Raw genomic sequence first — 22243 nt, forward strand, 5'->3', positions numbered from 1 at the left:
TATATTAAGGGTAAGTAAAGCAGGCACAATAACCTCTAGCTACACAGGTACTCCTGACCTATAGCTCAAGATCTGAATATGGCCCAGGGCACTTTTCACTGCTCCTGACAAATGTCCCTTGACAGTACGTCCAATTTATCTCTGCGCTGTAGACTAACAAAGAGTACAGAAGGCTTGTTGTTTCAGATAGATAGATAGATAGATAGATAGATAGATAGATAGATAGATAGATAGATAGATAGATAGATAGATAGATAGATAGATAGATAGATAGATAGATAGATAGATAGATAGATAGATAGATAGATAGATAGATAGATAGATAGATAGATGTGTGTGTGAAGACGATGTAGCACAAAATAGTTGCTGCAACATAGAAGTTTAATGGGACTTTGGATCAAAGAAGATCCCGGCATTACGTAACTAAAACTTGAAACTTCACTTAATATTTCATCAAAGAAAAGACAGCATGAGGCAGAGGATCACGAACTTCCACTGCTGGTTGTTCAGGTGACACAACAGCACTCTGTAATTTGAACAGGCGAAATTTACCAATCTACATGTGATTCATTGAAAACGCACCAAAATACGCAGCAGCAGCAGGAGGACTCTGGGTAGCGGCAGCGCAGCGTGTTTACACTGGCGCGCACGACTCGACTCTTCGTGATGTTTGTGTCCGCCCCCTTTAGCACCTGTGTCCGGGGGCTCCTCGTGACATTCAGCCGCTCCACACTCGCACCACGCGCACACACTTCCAATTGGGACAGTTTCTTTTGGCAAACGCTTGCCTTTGAATTTGCGCGTCATCGGAACAACTATTGACACTAAGCGGGTTATCGCATTGTTGTTTCCAATCAAATATCGACGGCGCCCTGATATTGCATTCCCCCAGTAACAGGTCTAATGAGTCATGACATGAAATGAGCCTCGAGCCGTCCTCCCACGCGTTCTTCCAACCCACTCCGCTCCTTATTAGAGGCGCAGGGAGGTCCCGTCTTCAGAGCTGAGGGCGCACGGTAAGCGCAGCAGCACTCTCCCTCCTCTTACGGGAGTTTGTTGCGCCCAAGCGGGGTTGATCCTTTTTCTGTATCACTGGATAACACCACTGCAAGCAAGATGAGGCTGCTTTTCGTGATCGCTACGGTCGCCAGCCTGTTATCCGGTGAGTAAAAATTGGCAACATGTAAAAGTTAAAGAGGGCTCGGTTCAGGACCACGGACAGAGGCGCACCGCTAATGGACTTTTCCTTTCTCACCGCAGAGAATCTCGCGCTTCCTGTGGGCAAAGACGGCCAAAGAGAAGACGTGGTAATTTATATAATACAGCTTTGCCATATAATAACGATTGATTTGATCTGGTTTGACTCCGAGGGGAGGCTTAAGTTTTGTGTTGCGCACTGCAGGTCACGCGCTGCCTGGTGGAGGTCTTGTCCAAGGCGCTCTCCAAACCGGACTCCACGCTGGACCAGGAGTGCAAGGACATCATTTACGCCGGTGTGTAGGGGCTTGTGTCTGAACTGCAGCATTTAGTCAAGAGATTGGGAACGTGGGGATCAAATGCGTAATGGTTAGCGCATCACTTTTAGGCAATTTGCGCTCAATGATCCGCGCACGTGTTGAGCTAATTACGAAACGCGAAATGTTATGGCTGTATGGCTTTGCGCTTTTATTTACCACAGGTGATTGCAAACAACAGCGAGCGGGACGCTTCTGCCTCAGGGGACAATGGACTTTAATGCAGCACATCCTGTGTACAATGTGCGTAAAGTGTTGTAGTGTTCTCGGGAAGAGAAACAACAGAAAGGCGCTGCAGATGGTAATCCAAAACACCAATTAGAGAGAAAGCAACACAATTTACATGGATTCTGCAACATCTAACTTAACTATACTTAATTCACTGGTGAATATCTGGAACACAAAAAGAGGCGCTGATGGTGCCCATGGGAACAATAAGGGAAGATAAGTTGCATTAATTATGTGGGGAAATGCAATAAAGATGCAATCAATAGTGATAAAGGTGCTATGGATGGATATGTGCTGCTTCAGGCGGCACTAAAGCTTCTCCATATGGTTCTAATCTTTGTTTAATTTATTTCCATGCTTTTGGTCTATTTCAGCACCCCATTCTGCTGAAATGCTGCCCTAGTCCTGTTGCAGACCTCATTTAGATTAGTTTTTCCCCCTTTGTGGTAGATGCTGAAGTTTTATAGCAACTGCAGTCTACTATTTTCTTAGACATTCAGTATTCCCAAGCTGATTTCTTACTTCTGTCTGTGGTAGGCGTTAAACATGCCCCTGCAGTGGACAAAAAGAGCATGGACGGGGCATTGGCGCAAGGCGGCCAGGCCGAAGTACCGGGGACCAACGGAGCCGACGTGAAAGACATCGAAAATCTCCTGAAAACAGTGGGAGAGAAGAGGGAGGCTCCCGAGGACGAACGCAGTCAGGAATCGTGGGGTTTGGGCGAGGAGAGAGAGAAGAGGAGCAACTGGCGCTCGGGACGGTTCCACCAGAGGAAGCACAAGCGTGACGAGGAGGGTGAGGAAGACTACGACCGCAGCCAGGAGAGCTGGGGATTGGACAAGAGAGAATATGAGGAAGATGACGGAGAGGAGATTGAGAAGAGAACGAGCTGGAGGCCCAGGTAAAGACAGGCATCTGTTCATTAACCAAAGTAAATGGCACTGATTGGATTAATATAACTAAATCTTATAGTATGGTATCATCATTAAAGCTCTTTTTCGTGATGTATACGGTATTAAGATGCTCTGTCATAAAGTGAGTCAAGTAGTTACAACAATTAGTGATTTTTTTTGTCAGATTTTTTGCCAAACCAGTGTCTATTTTGTCATTTTGGTGGAGCATGATTATGAGAACATCTATCAATTTGTTAAATTTCAATTATGTAGCCGCCCTATTATCACAAACACATGATGCACAAACCAATTCAAACAGAAAAGATAAAGAAATAAAAACAAACAAGCAATGATTAGTGTCTAAGAATTGTTTTTTGGGGGGTAACTTTTGCAATTTCTTTGTTTAGAAATCGTGCTTTATAGACAAACAATTGAATCACTCTGAAAATAGAGGTACATTTTTACAATATGCGCCATGATGTGGCAACTATTGGTGTTTTGTCATGTGACTGGCTAAGGCCACTTAACCAATCGACCACATCCTTCTCCATCCAGGTACCAACAAAGGAAACAAAAACGGGACGAGGAGCCTTTAGGCGACGATGAAGGAGACGACGAACGCAGTCAGGAGGCGTGGGACGTGGACAAGAGGGGTTGGAGGCCCTCCACTCTCTCATACCACAGGAAGTTCCACTCCAAGCGCAGCGGCACAGACGAGGGCGACGACGGAGAGAGGAGTCAAGAGTCGTGGGGTCTCGACAAAAGGGGCTGGAGACCTGGAAGATACCACCAGAGGAGAACCAGGCGGGACGAGGAGCTGTCCGAGGAGGCCAGGGACGAACCAGAAGAGGAGAGGAGCCAAGAGTACTGGGATGTGGACCCCAGGGAGAAGCGAGAGTGGAGAGCTGGGAGGTGAGAATACAACTAGAGCTGCTACTATGACGACTTAGGGCTGCGTGATGTGATTTTTCTGACTAGTCTGATATCTGCGGATTTTAAACGCACACTTAGAGTATTCAACATTTTTATTTTAGTGATTTTGACTATCCAAGTTAGATAAACCGCCGAAGGAATTGTTTCATTACTGAATGTTTAAGTGCAAAAATACATTTTATCTTAAAGGTACACAGCGTAACATTTTTGGATTCTACTGTTGCTGATACAAAACATGCCCCAAATGAGCAGCTTGACACAGAAAAGTCTATTGTTCACAGTGGATACAAAAAGATTTGATTTGGATGAGGACAAAACCTATTTAAAACCAGTGGTGTAGCAAGGGTTCCAAGGGGGACATGAAGAGTGTTACAATAAACTGGTTTCACTATTAGAAATATAATCTGGTGGAGCCATGAGTAAAACAGTCTGTCCACTGCTCATGATAAGTTAACATTAGGGAACCATGACTCATTAAAGCATGTAGCAGGACGGGGATAAACAGCACCTGCCTTGCCTTATGGTAAGCTAGGCCTCTGTTTACAGCGCACATTTGGCTGCTTTTAGTCAACATCTCCATGGAGCTGGAGACGTACCCGCTCCAAGTCAAGTCAAGTTAAAGTCAGGTCTAAGGAGAGCTGAGCCGCTCACAGCAAACACACATGATTGTTTGTTCTTATTTTAAATGTGCAAAAAAACTTTCTCCATTGACAAATAAACTCAAGTCAAGTTCAGATATTGATTTCAAAAGGTTTACTTATTTTTAGAGTAGCCTTTGTACTGTACAGTTTACCGCTACTTTTACTACTAACGCAAACAAAAACTACTAATGCTACAGGGGTTGCTACTACTACTACTATTACACTCATCAACCAGGAAACGCAGATATGGACAAAAGTTGTGATGGCAGTTTATCTTAACTTAGCTGCTCTGAACTTAAAGCTACACTGCAGAACTTTCCATGTTATACTGTATGTTGCTATGTGACCAAAACAACTAAAGCAAAACGCTTATACACAAATTAACAAGCCAGCTATGCTAGAGGACTTCCTATTGCTCTGCTAGACAGATTGTACTGTCAAAATAAAGCATTTGAAAGAGGACAGAGTGTATTTTGTTTGGTCAACTGTTGTCAAAGAGGCAACAAAACCAATCAAAACACTCAGTATGAAAAAAGTTTGTATATTATTCTATTTGTTGGGTGAAATGTTGTGCAGTATGGTTTTTAAATTTTAAAATCACTGTCCAGGACCCACCAGAGGAGACACAAACGCGACGAGGAGTATTCCGAGCCGGATTACGACCGGAGCCAGGAATATTGGGACTTTGACATGGACAAGAGGGGCTGGCGCCCGGGCAGGCACCACCAGAGGCGACACAAACGTGGAGACGAGGACGAGGGCGAGCGCAGCCAAGAGTCCTGGGGCTTGGACAAGAGAGACGAAGAGTGGGACGAGGTGGGAGGCGAGATGGACAAACGCATCTGGAAGCCGACGCAAAGGTACCACTGCACGAGCGTGAGGGGGTATCTGAGGAGGATGAGGCCGGATGAAGCAGGAGACAATGACACTTTGAGGGAATGGTGACATGCATGGGTTAGGTTCACAAAGAGCCAAGTAAATAGACCCTTTCATTGTTTGTAGACATTGGAGGTGGTGGGGCAGGTGAAGGGCTGTTCGATCCTAGCATGTGGACAGTTACCAAGTATGCTAGTCCGGGAGACTTTCCAGAGTCCGTTAGCCTGCTCAATGTATTTTTTCCTCTAGTATGTTAGCATTAGCCAACAAACAGGTAGCAGGTGCAGATGTTTTCAGCTGTTATCAACCCATCGACCACATTTAGGTGAGATCAAAGCCTTGTAAGAAATCATTATTGAATGTACAGACCTTTTGAGAGTTTACTTTAGAAACAAATTAGCATCTACAGGTAAAAGTGGCCTCTGAGGTGAAGGCTAGCTCAAAATACTTTTGTGGGTTGGAAACATTTTCCAGTGGCCACTAAACTAAACACTATACATCTTATAAGATGTTAATGATAAAGAAACCACAGAAATTAAGTGCTATGAAAAGGACAAAACACACCTCACCATACATTAGTATTGCGCCTGTTCAATGTATATCGAGTCCGAGATTTGACAGCTAACAAAATGTGTGCATTTGCACGAACAGGCTCAGAAGGATTTTCAGTGATTTCTATGGATGGTGAACAGGAACAGGAGGCAGAAAGCTAAATGCTAGATCACTCCATCGTAACTATTGTCATAGTAATGGTTGAAGAAATGTTAAGTGTTATTGGATATAGCACCTAAAAAATACACCATTAGTTTCAGTTTAATCTTCTTTTCGCTGCTTACTTCCTGCTTCCAGCTGATGTCACTGACAATGTAAGCAGGGAAAGAGTCATACTGGGTTCCAGGCAACGGGTAACTGGGAATTTTCCCTCTTGATAATTACGACTACACCCTCAGAGCGTTTCAGCTGAATAAAATGTATGTAAACAAAACGACTAATGCTGCAGTTAATGCTAGCTACAAGATGCTAACGTTACATGAATGTTTCTCCACACTCTATCATTCATTAGCTACACTTCTCCACTAGAGATGTAATGTAAATTTAGGTGTTTGACAGCATATTTTTTCCATATTTCTGATTGTTTGCAACAATATCGCCTTTGCTGTCTTCATCTCGTATCTGAACTCAGAGCACTCTGATCATCTCCGAGTTTGCATACTACTTTGGCTACTACTTTGAGCAGCGTTCAAAGGCCTTTTGCCTACTTGGGAGTCGGCCATTTACCAGTTACCAGTTGCCTATAACACAGCAATAGTTCAGTATTGAGATGACATATTATCAAGTTCATAAAAAGTCCTTTCAGCTGATCAACAATTCTATGTTTGAATAATCTCAATACTTTTTTACACTATTGTGAGTTATAATTCATCCCCCAAACCAGCTAAAATCCTTCTTCATTTCACTGTACGAATAGGCTCTTTTGAATGTTGCAACCTATTCATAATAAATGATTTGTTTCAGATACCTGATGGAGAAACGCAACCCATGGATCTACAGAGGCTACTATCATCCCGCCTGGAAAAGAAGTTCAGACACCACAGCCTCCGGAAAGGTTAAAAAACTCCTCGATTTAGTTGTGTTTTCGTACATTCCCTAAACTCGTGACTGTGTGCAGACGGAAGATCTGGCTAAGTTGTTAAGTTATAAGATAAACCAGCTGGCCAAGTTCTCTAATCAAGATGAGGCAGCAGGAAGCACGCCTCAGAGAACCATTACCCCACAGGAGGCAAGTGCTTATTAGACATTATGACTTCGGAAGAGATCGATTTGCATAATTATATAAGTGCAAAACAAAAATCCTTCCAAACAATCTGCTCTTATGCAAACTCAACAATGCACTGCAGCCTTATGTGCTGTATGTTGCTCTGTGGCCATGTTTACATTGCCCTTCAAGTCATACGCCATATATAAATTTGAACCTTGACATTTATACAATGATGTAAAGTGTAGTGGAGATGGAGCGTGAACTTGCCTTTGTAACAGCGACTGAAGGCAAATCAGTAACTGTCTCCTGGGCCTGCTCCAGATACATAAAGAAAAGACTAATGTGGAGTCAGCTCTGTGAAATGGGTCAGAATAATGATATGCAATGTTCACTGCGAGGCAACAAATCACAATTACTGCCTCAAAAGCAAAGTGGCCTTCGACCTTTTTGGAGTTTTTCTCAGTGGAGTTTGTCTCGTCTTGCCAAGGGATTTGCTGCTGCGGATTGATTGTGGTTGGATAGGCCAAAGGCGCAACATAGCAGTAAAGCCGGAACTTCCCCACAAAACATTCTCTATTGAGAATCCAGAAAATGACCGATACAGGGCGCATATTTAGTTGTAATTATTAAAGGCCCTATACCTGATTTTTTGATTGCAAACAATGAAAGGGGAAAATGTTATGGTCCAAACTCATTCGTAACTTTCCTAATATTTGTAGCATCCAAATTCAGTACAGATTTATGGGCACATTTCAAACAAAAATGCAAGAAAAATAGCCTGAAAGTTCATAAAATGTATAGAAATGTTTCATAATGTGATGCATGCTGTTTTCCCAACAAATGTTTGAGTTTACATTACACTAAAGTAGGACAAAACATGTTTCATTCCATTTCTAAAAAGTACAATCAGGTATAGATTTAACCTCTTGATTTGAACCAAGCACATTTTCTCTAGTTTGGCTTTAACCAAATGTACAAGCTTCTTGAGAAAAAGTGTCACAATAGCAACAGAAATAAGATGAAAATGCCACAAAAATGCCACAAAAGGGCAATAAGCAAATAAAGGAGTTACAGAAATGTGAGAAAAAGCGGCAAAAATGCAGCAAGAAAAGAGCAACCAAAATGTGACAAAAAGCAATTAAAATGTGGTAAAAATGTGATGGAGACGCAGGAAAAAGATCTGTTCAGATCAGCTTTGTAGGTCTTCGCTTTCAACTGAGGCGTTACTCAGGTCTAGAGGCTGCAACCTTTTAGAAGCACTTGATCAAAGCCGGGGTTAAGAGGTTAATTGGGCTGCACAACTATGGCAAATTATATCCAGCTGCCATTTTTCTAGCAAGAACTGCGACTTAAAGGGGCTGGATGCATGTTGACCATTATATACTCACTACTGCCACCTCAGGTCATTTGTGTAACTGCACCTTCCAACTTTTTGAGTGCAGGATTTTAGAGGCAGTTGTGGTGAAAAGGTCTGGGTTCATTCTACACCTTGCTGGAACATGTAGGGGGAGGAAAATAACAATTAAACTCCGCATAGTCCCTTTAAGATAAGACCAATGCACAAACTGCGTAATACGAGAACACATTTCAGAACATGTCATATTAGAGACCTGAACTACAAGGTCAATTCAGTTTCAAATAACTGAATGAGCAAAGAAAGTGACAGTGCTTGCCATCGACAGTCAAATCTCTCCTAAATGTTGTCATAAACACGCTTTGAGACTCTTAATTAATGAAGCGTCTTATTCTCGTTTCAGGAAAAGCAGCTGAACAACCTCGCAGCGATGGACATGGAGTTACAGAAGATTGCAGCAAAGTTGCATGACAACCCTGCGTAAGCCGAGGGCAGCATCCGCGCGTCACTGTTTGTCAACTTTATGTGCTTTGAATGAGGGAAAAAAGAAAAAAAAGCCCACAAAATAACATCCTGGAGCCTTTAACATCTCTTTAGCCTCGTACTTGTGTTTATAAATTAATATATCTGCATGGGAATGATGTGTATATAGAGAACAGTAATACATCAAAGCCAACTGAGATACTGTACATGTTTTATTATGTTCCGTCTGCACTCAATAAAAAATAATCTGGGACCAAAAATTCAGTGTTTCTGCTTTAATTCTGCACAAGTACAAATGCTCACAATGCTATGCCGACAATGTACTGAATGTAACAACTGGCATGGAAATAAATTAACTTAAATATTTCCTAGAGACATGCCAGGCTTTCAAAATAAAATATTTAGAACTAAGATCTAGTAGAGCCTGAGAGTTTAAGCATACATCTGAATGCAGTTTAAGAGCACAGGGATTCTCAAAGTACCTGCACAGGAACTAAAGCAGGCATTCAATCAAGCTTGTAAGAGTCACAGGGTTTATACAGGCAGAAGCAGGTCAAAAAAATGGTCCCATATTTAATTTCCTAAGATTTTCATACATTTAAATCAAACATAGGAAAGAGACTTGGACAAGATGGGCAACTTTTAAGCAAAAAACATGTGGTCAATTTCACCCAAAACTGTATGTGTTTTAGACCAAGAAATTTAGATTAAATGCCAGTCTGAATCTAATTTAATGATTTTTAATGACATTTACGGCCTTGCTTTTGGCACAATTTATTGAATGACTTTTAATAACCAATGGAAAAGGTGCAAAACTTTAAGAACTACAAAAGTGTTTATAGTAATAGTTTCACGTAGAGGGTGTGCACATGATGTCATAGCGTTTTGCAGTGAGTGGCACTGTTCAGTTAAGCTAAATTTGCTATTTGATTTTGTCACTCAGAAAGGAACAACGAGGCACATGTTTAGATTGCAAGTGCCAAAGATTTGTGCATCATCATTCTCTAAGCCAGTGGTTCCCAAAGTAGGGGTCACAACTCAAATCTGCCCCTCATTCTGGTACAGCCCCAGCCCTGGCAGTCATGTTTCTCCCCATCTGCCCCGGGGGGAAGCAGTAGTTTCTGCCATAAGTGCGGAGAGTGAAAAAAATATGAATTAGTAAAGACAGTTTTAGTACTGGGGAAACCACTATGGAAGCCCCAAGCAAAAACAAGCCATTCTTAACCCTTCAGAGGCCAAAGTTGCCAAATATGACCAGTGATTTTACTGAAAACAGGAGATTCAACAGGTTGTAGTACTGTTTTTACTTTATAAAAAATGTATTTAAAAAAAAAAAATCTGGCACTTAAAGGTTTAACCAGCTCCTATCGTCTGGTATAGACCATACCAGATCTACATAAGTCCAAATGGAGACAAAATGAGGTCTGTAGCAGGACTATGTCACTAACACAGGACTAAACCAGTTGTAAAATGAGAGTAACTTCCCATGGATGACTATTAAATCATAAAAATAAATTAAACATAATGGCCTTGACCTGCACTGAGTAAAGTTCCTCCAGTTTGAGAACCACCGTACTCGCGGAGTAGTTTTAATGAATGCGACTCAGTCAGCCCGTGCTCCTCGTTCAAATGCATCACGTCAGTTCAGTCAATGGGACGTCCCGGTATCAGGCCGGTGCTGCTGAGCCCTTACAGCAATTGCCCACTCGATCAGTCAGTGTCAACGGTCTTCGCTCTCTTCGGCGCGGGCTCCTCCGTGCTCTGCGAGGCGGCCGGTTTGGACGGTTTGGACAGGCCTTGAGCAACTGTGGTCCCTGAGAGGAGGTACCCGCCGCCCCCACTCATCAGGAGCATGGGATGTGTCCGGTTCGGCAGCACCTAGAGGCGTGGTGGAACAAGAAAGCCAATCAGAACAAATGAATGAGGAAAGAGCAGTAATGTTGCTAATGAGTAATCACCAAAGAGTAATTTGTATCTATACGATTCCAGTATATGGAACACCTAATCTGGTTTGGCTGAACTTGGCTCTGAAACATGGCCATTTTCCAAGATGACAATGCCAGGACTCATCGGGCTCAAATTATGAGATTGGATCTATGAGTCCAGACCTTAATCCCAGAGAGAATATTTGGGATGAACTGGAGAAGTTCTTGCGCTGTGGTCAAGAAGAACTCAAAAAATCTTGTGAAATTGCAGAGATTTATCCAAGTGATGACTAGCAAGTTATTTTGTAGCCAATGTAATCAGAACAAAGTAGCTTAATGTGTATATTACGGATGTCACGATTCTAAATGTTTGAGTCCCAATTAATGTGAGGAAAAATACTATTAGCCATATTTAAAGAAGAACCAATAAATCCTTTTCGTAGTCCCTCTGGGGGTAATACAAGTGTTAATGGGATGATTGGGAGGTCTTTCATCTCCCCCTGGTGTCTCTGGCCAGAAAAAAACAACTGCAACTTTCCTGCCCCCACGTCAGAGCCACCAATACACAGTAATGGAAACACGAAGGAGAAGCTAACAGGCTAACGAGCAAAGCTAACGGCGGGCTAGCGCCACTTAAAAAGTATTTACACCCAAGTTTGAGCGGAAAAAAAAAAGATCTCCGTTGTGTAATTGGATGTACAATACCCCTCTCTCACTTTGTCTTTTCTGTCAGTATCAGTCAGTGTTAGTATTTACTCTCACGGACAATTAATGAGAAAAAAAAGCACAACATGCTACAACGCTTGCAGTGGCGCTTATTGTGGGACTCTTCCCTTGGTAGAATTATGCAGTTATGAAAATGGATAACATGTGTACATTGAATTATTGAACCTGCTGCTTTCTTCAGCCTTTACCAGTGAGTGCACAAAAATAACACGAGCTACACTCATGAGACGTGTCGGCTTTACTGCAGTGTCTAAAATTCTTATGATTAACCTACCGTGAGCTTTTAGAGCCGTGGTAATTATAAAATCGGTTAATCTTGACATCCATAGTGTATATACCCATTTACTGTATGTTCTTATTGACAGCGCATTTTAATGAACATCTACAAGGTTTGTAATGTCATTTTACCAGATCATAGCAAAGATATACTTCCATCTGTAATGGAAAACAAAGTCTACAATGACATACACTTTCAGACTGGAAAAGGAATTGGTGGGGATTTTTTAAAAACATACGAGTTTGAGAGATAAATTATCCCAAAAAGAAGTTAGAAGCAAGGGTACACTTTGTGCTGGAACAAGAAATTCTGCTACATTTGCAAAAAAAAACCCACATCATAAAATAAATCTCCAGCGCTCGATGACAGAATAGTTACCTGATAGTGCCTAAGCCAGGTGTTTGTGAGCTGCAGGTTGACCGTGCCTCCTTGTTCCTTGAGCTTTGAGTAACACTCCACGAGAGGCTGCAGGTGCGAAAGGAAACGCATTAAGATCAGATTAAACTTTACCGCCATTACACATGTGCGAGGGCAGTGCGGCTAAACAAAAGTGCACTGGAAGCAAGCGTTCAATAGTAGTGTATTAAAGAGATCTGCTGAGTCAACGTTTTGTCCGAGGCGATAAACAGAAGCAATAGGGCTGGACGGCCTTGGGAGAAGTTATAATTGTGATTTTCAGGCTTTTTCAGAGTACAATGTAAACACAACCGAGAGCATTAACGTGACTGAAACATTAAATTGTGGACGCGTTATTATATAATGCGGAATTGTGGCTTAAAAATCGGCCTTTGGGGATTTTTTCTTCTTTTTGGGGTATTTCAGGTGCTCAGTAAAGAAGCTGTGCGGTCTGCAGGCAGCAAGGGAAATGGTAAAAAACAATAAACGAGCCTCCATGTTTAGCCAACAGCATGCTAACAAATCAATGGTGCTGTGGTAATCGCCGATTGAGGGCAGTGATGGTTTATGGAATTGAAAAATGCAACGAAATCCAGGAAACACAAACTGAAGCACTATTCTTCTCTAACTGCAGTTAAACTCTGAACATAAGATACAAAATATATCTGGAAAGTTGGATATATACGATGAGAAATCGTCTGGAACTTACTTGATGGACATTGTATATGGCGTGAAAGAAAATAATTGTCCCTTGAAAAGTGCTTTGTGATCATGTCAGTGAAAGGTTTTTGTGTTCTGAAGTGAAAATGTATGACACAAACTGCAACTTCAAGTTTCATTGACAAGTCAGGGTTAGGTCTACATCAGTTCTACATCAGTTCTTCAACCTACTCCTTTTGAGTGTGCAAATACAGTCTCTTTCCTGCTGTAAACATTTGCTGTCGTTTTTAATGCTACTCATATTAACAATTATTCCAACCAGCATGAATGAACCAATAGTTGGGTCATCTATGTCAAAGAAGTAACACCACACGGGTAAACTAGAATTTATTGTAAAAGGTCCTTCAAACCAAAGGTGTTACTAAAAGCCTGCATTTTGTGATTGCTTGAATAGCTGTGGTAATTTATCATTTTCCAATATGGCTGTCGGCTGCCATTTTGGATTTAAAGGTCAAAAGTATTTCAAATCATAAATCTGACATCAAAAATTAATTTTTCAATCCAAGAAGTTGCAGCATGCACTTACTCCATGTCATGGCCATTTTAGATTTAGGGCTCGCAAAATGTTTGCCCCCAGAGGGGCATGGGGGCTGTTCATTCACCCTCAATAGATTGAAATTCACTGAGAAATGAACCTCCACTCTCCACGGTCATGGCATAAATGACCCAACTACAAATCGATTATTTTTGAAGAATGAACTTTATAACCTGATAATTGGCTGAAATTGTTGATTTTGCTGGATATGTCACTTTAAATACAATATAATGTTCTTTTTGCAAGACGTCCGAAGAAGATGGGATATTTTGTGATTCATTCTCATTCAAATTGCAATTGTAGCCGTGTAAGGGAATAAAGGAAGGGCTCTAACAAGTTTAAAAACATACAGTGACAAGGACGGCACACTGAGCAGATTTCCCAGAGGTTTATGCCATAAGAAACAAAAGCAGCTAATGAGAGATGGTTCGACAGTAACTAATCACCCTCATTTCACACGTAGGTAATAGTGCCGTTGAAAGGGTCTCACCTCTTTGTATTGGGAGTACACCACGAAGGGCCTGGAGGGCGCGAGGAGGGGGAGCAGGCCCATTAGCACGGGGCACGGGTGGAATCGACTGGCTATGACCAACCTGCACGTGGACACAAACAACGTGATGATCAAGCAAATCTGTCAAAAATACAACACATGCCAAGAACAGCGCGTTTTATTTTTAGAACGGGCTGGCGGGCACAATCGGACAGAGGCGAAGAGTGATGCAGAAAGCCTCGCAGATTTAAAGCCCATTGTTAAGATTAATCCCTTGTTTTATGTAGCTGAATGAGGGTTCATAAAAGAGTGTGATTTACGGGGCTGGGGGGAAACGCCGTTCCACTGGCGCTCTTTATGAAGGGTGTGCGATCAGGCGAGGGAAGTCAATATACATTACAGGCTTTCGCCCTCGTCCATCAAGTATTTCATTTCATTTGACGGAAAAGTGCAAAGCCATCAACTTATTCTCCTTGTAAGGGCACTTCACATGGTGGTGGAGCTCAGGGAAAGAATAATACCATGCGATTACTGTGGAATCAGCTAAAGATATAGAAATGATTATTACATTATTAGCAGAACAGAAGAAAAGGTTTTTGTTTCAGCCAATGTATAAACAACTTCAAATTTGAAAGAGTATATCTCAGGAAGAAGCTCATGTGGATTATCTCATCTAAAAGAATGGGTTTTCGTCTATTCTGCCTGGAGTAAAGTAAGTAAATAATTGATGGACTGATTCAGGAAAATAAGCAGGAATTAGAATTTGAAAATTGCATGGAAAATGAGAGTTGGAGCAAATAAATACTACTTCATCCCACTCAAAATTAGAGCATAAAAACATGCTCGACTATTCATATTTATGTTTATAATGTGGGAAATTTACCTCTATTGGTTTGTTTAAAGAGACTACATGCAAGTTGACCATTTTATACTCACTACTGCCACCTCAGGTTATATGTGTAACTGCACCTATATTAAGCTCGTGCATGACGGCACTTCAGACCCGAAGTAACAACTTTTTGAGTGATGATTTGACACAGTTCACACTGGACAGAAAGCCTTAATGTCTATCTATTCAGACAAGCTTTCAACACGTAGCCACAGACTCAACTGCTGTTTTTATGTACATTTGTGTCTTTATTTACGGTCTATTGATGCTTTTACTGGAAAGTGCCTTGTGCACCTTCTGGCTGTTGTAAGGTGCGATACATATAAAATTTTATTGATTGAGTAATCATTTGATGGACACGCTTATGCACAAATGTCTGCTTTCGGTGTGAGGTTTTTCAAATTAAGATCACATGAAGATTTTTTCAGTTTGCAAAGGACACTGCCATTCTGTTCATGATTTGCCAATTACAACCGTTCAAATCTAGTTACTTGTTCAACTCTAAACATTACTAATACAGATACAGCTATTGTTTATTTGGGAATTACGCTCAATCTAAGGGTAACAAAACTAACTGTTATCTCTTTACACCACATTGTTACTACTCAGTTACACTCTATGGTAAACTCCCGCAGTAAAAGCCACCACAGGGTCGACTGACAGATGTAGCTGCCATTGTACGCCTACAGCTCCTCTGATCACCTCCAGAACTATCGATCTTAATGAACAAATGCTCGCTCACCCGTCAGCATTTCTCCCCTCCAACACAGCGGCAACAGCAGCCAGCTTCTTACGCTTCTCATCTAACCGCTGCTTCTTCTCCTGCTCCTGAAATTAAAAATGTAGATATACGAAATAAAGGTTAGTTTTGTGCACAATTTTTATATATTAAGAATATATTAACAGGAAAAGGGCACATTGTGTTATGCAAAGAACAGCAGACTCCTCGGGTGTGTACTGACTTTAGCTTCTCTGCGTTTCTCCTTCTCTCTCTCCTCCGGCGCTTGGCTGTCAGTGTCAGCAGTGCTGGTGTCCATGCTGAGCTCCTCTGGACTGCCCTGATGTTCTGCTGCAGGCTGCGGCTGCTCTTCCTCCGCATTAGTCAGCTGCTCATCTGTGAAGAGCGGTGCACAAAACAAGCACAGCAACTTTAGACAAAACAGACTTCCAATTGTTTAGACTAAGCCAAACAATAGATGTTAACGCAAAGACAAAACTAAAAACAAAACTTTAAAGCACTACTAAGCAACTCATGCCCCTAGAGGACACAAGGGCTACTGCAGGTGTCGTAGCATGTTAGTTTTTTACTCATTCATTGTCCGTGAGAGTAAACATTACGCTGACAGAAAAGAGAAAGGGAGAGAGGGATATTGTTCATATTATTCAATTACACAATGGAGATAATTTTTTCACTAAAACTTGGCTGTTTAAGTTTAAATACTGTTTAAGTGGCGCTAGCCCGCAGTTAGCGTTGCCCGTTAGCATGCTAGCTTCTTCTTCGTGATTCCATTAGTGTGTATTGGTGACTCCGACCCGGTGGCAAGAGGTTGCAATTGTGGTTTTCTGGCCAGAGACCCCAGTGGGAGATGAAATCATCCCATTAACACTTGTATTACACCCAGAGGGACTACGGAAAGGATTTATTCCGGTAGACAAGCTACTTAGTTCTTTAAGATTGACATTTGATCAATTCATGGACTAGTGCTGCAATTCTGTAAACTTTAACTATTTCCATATTCCATATCATTTTAGTCAATCTTTAAAGGGACTATAAGGAGTTTAAATTGTGTATTTTCCTCCCCCTACATGTTCCAGCAATGTCTTAATGTGTAGAATGAGCTCAGACCTGTTCACCACAACTGCCTCTAAAATCCTGCACTGTCACTCAAAAAGGTGTTAATTCGGGTCCAAAGTGCCGTCATGCACGAGCTTAATGTAGAAGGTGCAGTTACACGTATGACCTGAGGTGGCAGTAGTAAGTATAAAATGGCCAACTTGCCTCTGGCCCCTTTAATGCACTTTCAAAACAAATTACTAAGTTACGCTACTGGTGTGATTGGACTTGTCATGCTGCTCTCTTTGTGCCTGAAGTGGAAGAAATGAACATCTAGTTCACACAAAACTATCACTTTCACATAGCAGACAAGAAAATCAACAAACTATGAACACTATTCCTTTCTAAAAATAAGCAAAAAAAGAATGATGTAGATTATACTTTAAGTTATCAAATGCAAAATTAATAGGCAAATAGTTCAGCTTGGATTTGAACATTATCAGACTGAAACCTGACTAGATTTGCTTCATTCCAAACGTGTAAATGAAACAAATCTTCAGCAACATAAAGCAGAAACACAACCTCACATGGTGCATCAGCAGGATAAGAATATGGCATTGTAATAACTGGAGAGCGATATTTTTAGACAACCCTATATTGAACTATTACTTGATTGCAAAAGTTCCTGTCAATTTTTGCACCCCGAGTGTTTTTTGAGAGCTAATGTAACAAGTGAACTTCTCCATTGTGAGATCAATAAAGTGTTATATTATCTCATCTTGAACACTTGTGTGAACTTTTATGCATCTTACATCGTTCAAATTCGTGTGGCCCAAACGATTAAGCAACTTCCTACCAGCACTGGGGCCTTTGCCTGCAGCATCCAGCGTCCCTGCCAGCAGAGCGTTGACCCGGCTGATGGGAAACTCATGCAGCGTGTTGTGGAAATGTGCAGGGAAGCCAAAACTGTCGACACCCGCACGCACCGGACCTCCTCCTGGGTACATCTGAACCACTGAGCCGTGGCCTGGAAGAGATTATTACGACAGTCATCCAAAGGTCACAAAGAAAGACTTTGAGGGACTTGCACTGCACTGTCTTTTAATAGATTTGAGCACATTTGCATTGGCATTTCATGTTTTTTTTTTTACTTTAATCAGAGCAAGAGCAAAAGAGAAGTGGAGTGGACATGACAATAGTGATGATAGTGATTTAGCTTAGAGTAAAAAATGTCAGCTTTGGAACAAAATCTGAACTAAAGCTGTAGATCAAACATTACAAGCCAATGGTGGTTATATGTTTACAATACAGATTAGTAAGGAATCTTAAGTATAATTGTATTGTCAACATTAAGATAAAAGATAGACACTTCCAGGTGAAGGTAATTTAAGCCTTGAAATGATCAGTTGCTTATGTGGACCACACAATAACCGCACATTTCTGCACAGAAGAGGAAAACTAAAACATGTGTGACTGACCCAAAATGAGGTCTGTTTTTGATAAGAAAAATTCAAAGAATGTATTTGACGTGTGTCCCATTAAACAAACATACCTCCCATTCGCTCCATAACAGCTCCCAGGACTAAACCAGCACAGGTTTCAAACACCAGAACTTTGCTGCCGGCGTGAATGTTTCCCAGTGTCAACATCTGCGCCAGTGTGTCGTACCGCAGGTGGCTGGAAGGAAAACAAAGATGCTTCGCTATCATCGATACCAGAGGCTAAACTGGAGAGTGATTGTATTCTCAAGGATGCTTACCAAATTTTCCCTGGTTCTCTGCCATGGTACATCAAAGCCAAGATGCGGCAGGAGGGTTTTAAAAGAGTGACACTGTTTTCATACCTGTAGAAAAGCAAATATTATGATGGTTGACTTAACCCTCGTGTCGCCTTCGCGGGTCTTTTTGACCCGCTGTCATGTTCCGGGCATTTGGATGCAAGGTGACACAAGGGGGCGCCCTTCCAACCTTCTCAGTGTAAACGTGAGTTGACTTTCTTCAGAGTTAGACTTTAGGTCAGACACCATGAGTGACAGTAACATGACGCTAAATACAATGTGCTCTTTGTTTGCAGTATAAAGTCAGAGGCCTCATTGCTCTTCAGTCACAGACTGAGAAGTGAAGAAGGACGTCATGGATCTTCTGCTTTAGACAGAACTTCAGACTTCTGCTGCATGTAGGGGTCACATTACATCATATCAAGTGTTGTAATCTGTAAAGAACTTTGTGATACCTTTCGGTATACAAAGTGTTTTATAAATAAAGATTGCTTGATCATATCCTGAAACTCAAATCTGTAGTAAAAACATAAAATTTGGAAATAATTATTACAATTGCAAAAAGAAAAATATTTGAAAATCATGTATCTAATCAAAAAAAGTTTTATTTACTCTCATTCTAAAAAAAAAAAAACAAACAAACCCAAACCATTTGTATCTGCTGTAAAGTCATGTTTGTCCCAGTTCCTCTGAGTCGTGGTGGGTCACGGTGGACCATGACAGATGTGGACAGGACTGTGGTAGATCTACTTTTACTTTGGAGAAAATAGTTACTATAGAAACTGTTGAAGAAATGAACCTCATGAGCTTCTTCTGTAACATCTGTCCACATCAGTCCAGCTGCACCACGACTCAGAGGAACTGGGACACACATGACTTTACAGCAGATACAAATGGTTAGGGTTTGTTTGGGTTTTCGTTTTTAGACTGAGAGTAAATTTTAAAAAAAACTAAATCTTTTTTATTAGATACAGCATTTTTGTAATTGTAATTATTTTCCATATATTATGTTTTTACTACAGATTTGAGTTTCAGGATATGATCAAACAATCAATCAAACTTTATTTATAAAGCGCTTTTCATACCGCAAGGTATCACAAAGTGCTTTACAGATTACAATATTTGATATGATGTAATATGACCCCTACATGCAGCAGAAGTCTGAAGTTCTGTCTAAAGCAGAAGCTCCATGACTTCCTTCTTCACTTCTCAGTCTGTGACTGAAGAGCAATGAGGCCTCAGCCTTTTCACTGCAAACAAAGAGCTCACTGTATTTAGCGTCATGTTACTCATGGTGTCTGACCTAAAGTCTAACTCTGAAGAAAGTCAACTCACGTTTACACTGAGAAGGTTGGAAGGGCGCCCCCTTGTGTCACCTTGCATCCAAATGCCCGGAACATGACAGTGGGTCAAAAAGACCCGCGAAGGCGACACGAGGGTTAAGTCCGGTACGAAATCCAACAAAATAAAGTATAGATGTTCTCTGCCCTTTTAAACCCAGAACCAACCTAAAAAATGCGAATAAAGTACCGTCTGAGCAAAGTCTTAACCAGGGCTGAGTCTCTATCCCATTCCTGTGCAGAGTTATGCATTTTGAAAGAATAACCAGATTGCTCATTGCAGCCACTAGGGGGCAGCTTAAACTTTAAAAAAGAAATATTTTCACATGTGTCCAGCTGAGGGCAATGACAATTGCCCTCAATTGTCATTTACATGGTAAATGGGCTGCCCCAGGACAGCTGTGGCGCCAATAGCACCTTACCACAACTGTGAAGTCAATGAATAATGACTATTATGTAGCACTCTGAGAAACTTGTGACACAGGCTTGTAAAGTGCAATACAAGTCTAAGCCGTTGTTATTGACTAGGCTAAAGTCAAGTTGGGGCTTTGACCAAATCAGTGCTATTCTAAACACAGTTCATTATTATTATTATTATACATTTATTGGAATCATTTTCTGAATAGTATTTTCCGCTTTACATTATATGTGGCCCCCGACCCAAATGAGTTTGACACCCCTGGTTTAGCTCTTATAATTTGTTATTTACTCAGTTGTACTCAAGCCATTGTTAAAGGGACTAGATGCAAGTTGGCCATTTTATACTCACTACTGCCACCTCAGGTCTTACGTGTAACAGCAGGTTCTATATTAAGCTCGTGTATGACGGCACTTCGGACCCAAAGTAACAACTTTTTGAGTGACAGGGCAGGATTTTAGAGGCAGTTGTGGTGAACAGGTCAGGGCTAATTCTACACATTAGGGCATTGCTGGAACATGTAGGGGGAGGAAAATACATAATTTTAAAATTCTGAAACTCCGTAGAGTCCCTTTAAGTGGCCTAACAGTATGTATACTTGAAACTTCCATCACTGAAAATCAGCATTTCATACATCAAGTCAAGTTTTGGCTTAAAAAATGCGGGATATTTTCTAGTGCTCTTTGCGAGCCTATTTGCCAGCCGTCTCACCAGACCAATCAAGGTCCAAGACGGGTGAAATACGGCAGTTTCCCGGCCAAAACTGGAGACTTGACAGCTGTACAACCTCACGACAACTGCCACTCAGCCTTCTGCAAGTTTTTCTCACGAGGCTAGTGATAGAGCTCAGTTCGGACGGGCAGAGGACTGTTTTTTTTTATGGGAAAGAGGGGGGAAAGACGGGACACTTGACAGATGATGATTTCATATGAACTCACTTCTTCTTTTTCTTCTTGATGTACTTGTCCTGAGCGTATTCCGTCTTATCTTTGAATGTGGAGCTGTTGTCTATAAGCTGCTGGATGATCTCCTAAAAAGTATAGTCTGTTACTAGTATTCAAATTGATTACATGTTAATTAATGTCAATTAAATATACACATCGACATCTACCTGGCCCTTTAGACCTTTCTCCTTGAGCATCTCAATGTCATCCCTGGTCAGTTTTTGAGACTTTCCATCGTCAACAATGTTCCTGTTGTCAACGCCTGCTGCCTCCTTTGAATCTGCAAAGAACATATTATTGACAATATTTATAAAGAAAATAAAACCTGAATATTAAATCAATAAATGGAGAGAATTTAATATTAGGGCTACACACCAGTGGAGCCTTCTGCAACAGCGCTTTTCTTTGGCTGGAGTTGCCCACCATGGATCTCAAAAGTGCTATTGTACAAATGTCCCACAGCCTTGTCCAAGAAAAACCACTGCTTCTCAAAGATCACTTTCCTGTTCGTCCAAATACATTTTCATATTAGTATGACTTGCAAAGAGAGTGCACTCAAATAGAGCAAACTTCACTTTATGCAAATTCTCATTCAAGCAATTTCATGTCACACAAAACACATATTATGGGCATAAGTGGTAAACTGTGATCCAGTCATTTGATAAATAGATACAATAATAATGGCCATGCGTAAAGCCATTTCTTCTGATATATACAAATTTACACATCTCTATGGTAAAGTTCATAACACTGTATTTTGCTTCATCAATGTAAAATGTGCTGTCAAACTGATGTAAATAAATGAAATCACCCAGCTAACATCATAAGACTTAGACATTTCACACAACAACGTCACATATTGTACGTATTCAATCAGCCATTTCTAAAACGTGTGTTGTAGCGTTTAGACTTACTTTTTTGCTTGAATTTGAGCAGCTTTGAAGATGTCTCCTCGTTTCAGCACTACGTAGTCCCCTTCTCTCATTCTGTACTGGGAATCATCTTCCCCGTTGTCTGCCATTTTAAAGCAGCTTTTTACCGGTTTGCAAAAGACGGACGGGAAATCAAAACCTTGGATGAATGTTTACAACAGAAGGCACAGTAAAGAAAGGCACTATTCGACCCTGAAATGAAAGCAAAACACAAGCTGCGGCTACTTCCACGTGTTAGCCATCACTTCCGTAGCTACAGGAGGATGGATAAACGATCACCGATAGATCGAGGACAGACGAGACGAGTCGATTACATGACCAAATCGATGGTGATAATAATAATAATAATAATAATAATAATAATAATAATAATAATAATAATAATAATAATAATAATAATAATAATAATAATAATAATA

At 41.0% G+C, this 22243-nt stretch overlaps 2 protein-coding genes across 2 annotated transcripts; one reads left to right on the forward strand and one right to left on the reverse strand.

The window, feature by feature from the left end:
• Positions 1-729: 729 nt before the first annotated feature.
• chgb (chromogranin B) lies at positions 730-8923 on the forward strand. Its single transcript, XM_079572349.1, has 8 exons — positions 730-1162; positions 1261-1307; positions 1403-1493; positions 2280-2643; positions 3191-3547; positions 4818-5069; positions 6601-6691; positions 8602-8923. The coding sequence occupies exons 1-8, from the start codon at positions 1117-1119 to the stop codon at positions 8680-8682; spliced, it is 1329 nt and encodes a 442-aa protein (XP_079428475.1). The 5' UTR covers positions 730-1116; the 3' UTR covers positions 8683-8923.
• A 1164-nt stretch (positions 8924-10087) lies between these two features.
• On the reverse strand, positions 10088-22071 carry trmt6 (tRNA methyltransferase 6 non-catalytic subunit). Its single transcript, XM_079572763.1, has 12 exons — positions 21807-22071; positions 21268-21395; positions 21060-21172; positions 20887-20978; positions 18173-18256; positions 17966-18090; positions 17270-17440; positions 15602-15753; positions 15382-15467; positions 13751-13853; positions 11988-12074; positions 10088-10559 (listed from the first exon to the last, which is right to left on the reverse strand). The coding sequence occupies exons 1-12, from the start codon at positions 21911-21913 to the stop codon at positions 10392-10394; spliced, it is 1416 nt and encodes a 471-aa protein (XP_079428889.1). The 5' UTR covers positions 21914-22071; the 3' UTR covers positions 10088-10391.
• Between the last annotated feature and the right edge of the window lie 172 nt (positions 22072-22243).

This window comes from Gobius niger, assembly GCF_951799975.1.
Source record: "Gobius niger genome assembly, chromosome: 15".
Lineage (NCBI taxonomy): Eukaryota > Metazoa > Chordata > Actinopteri > Gobiiformes > Gobiidae > Gobius > Gobius niger.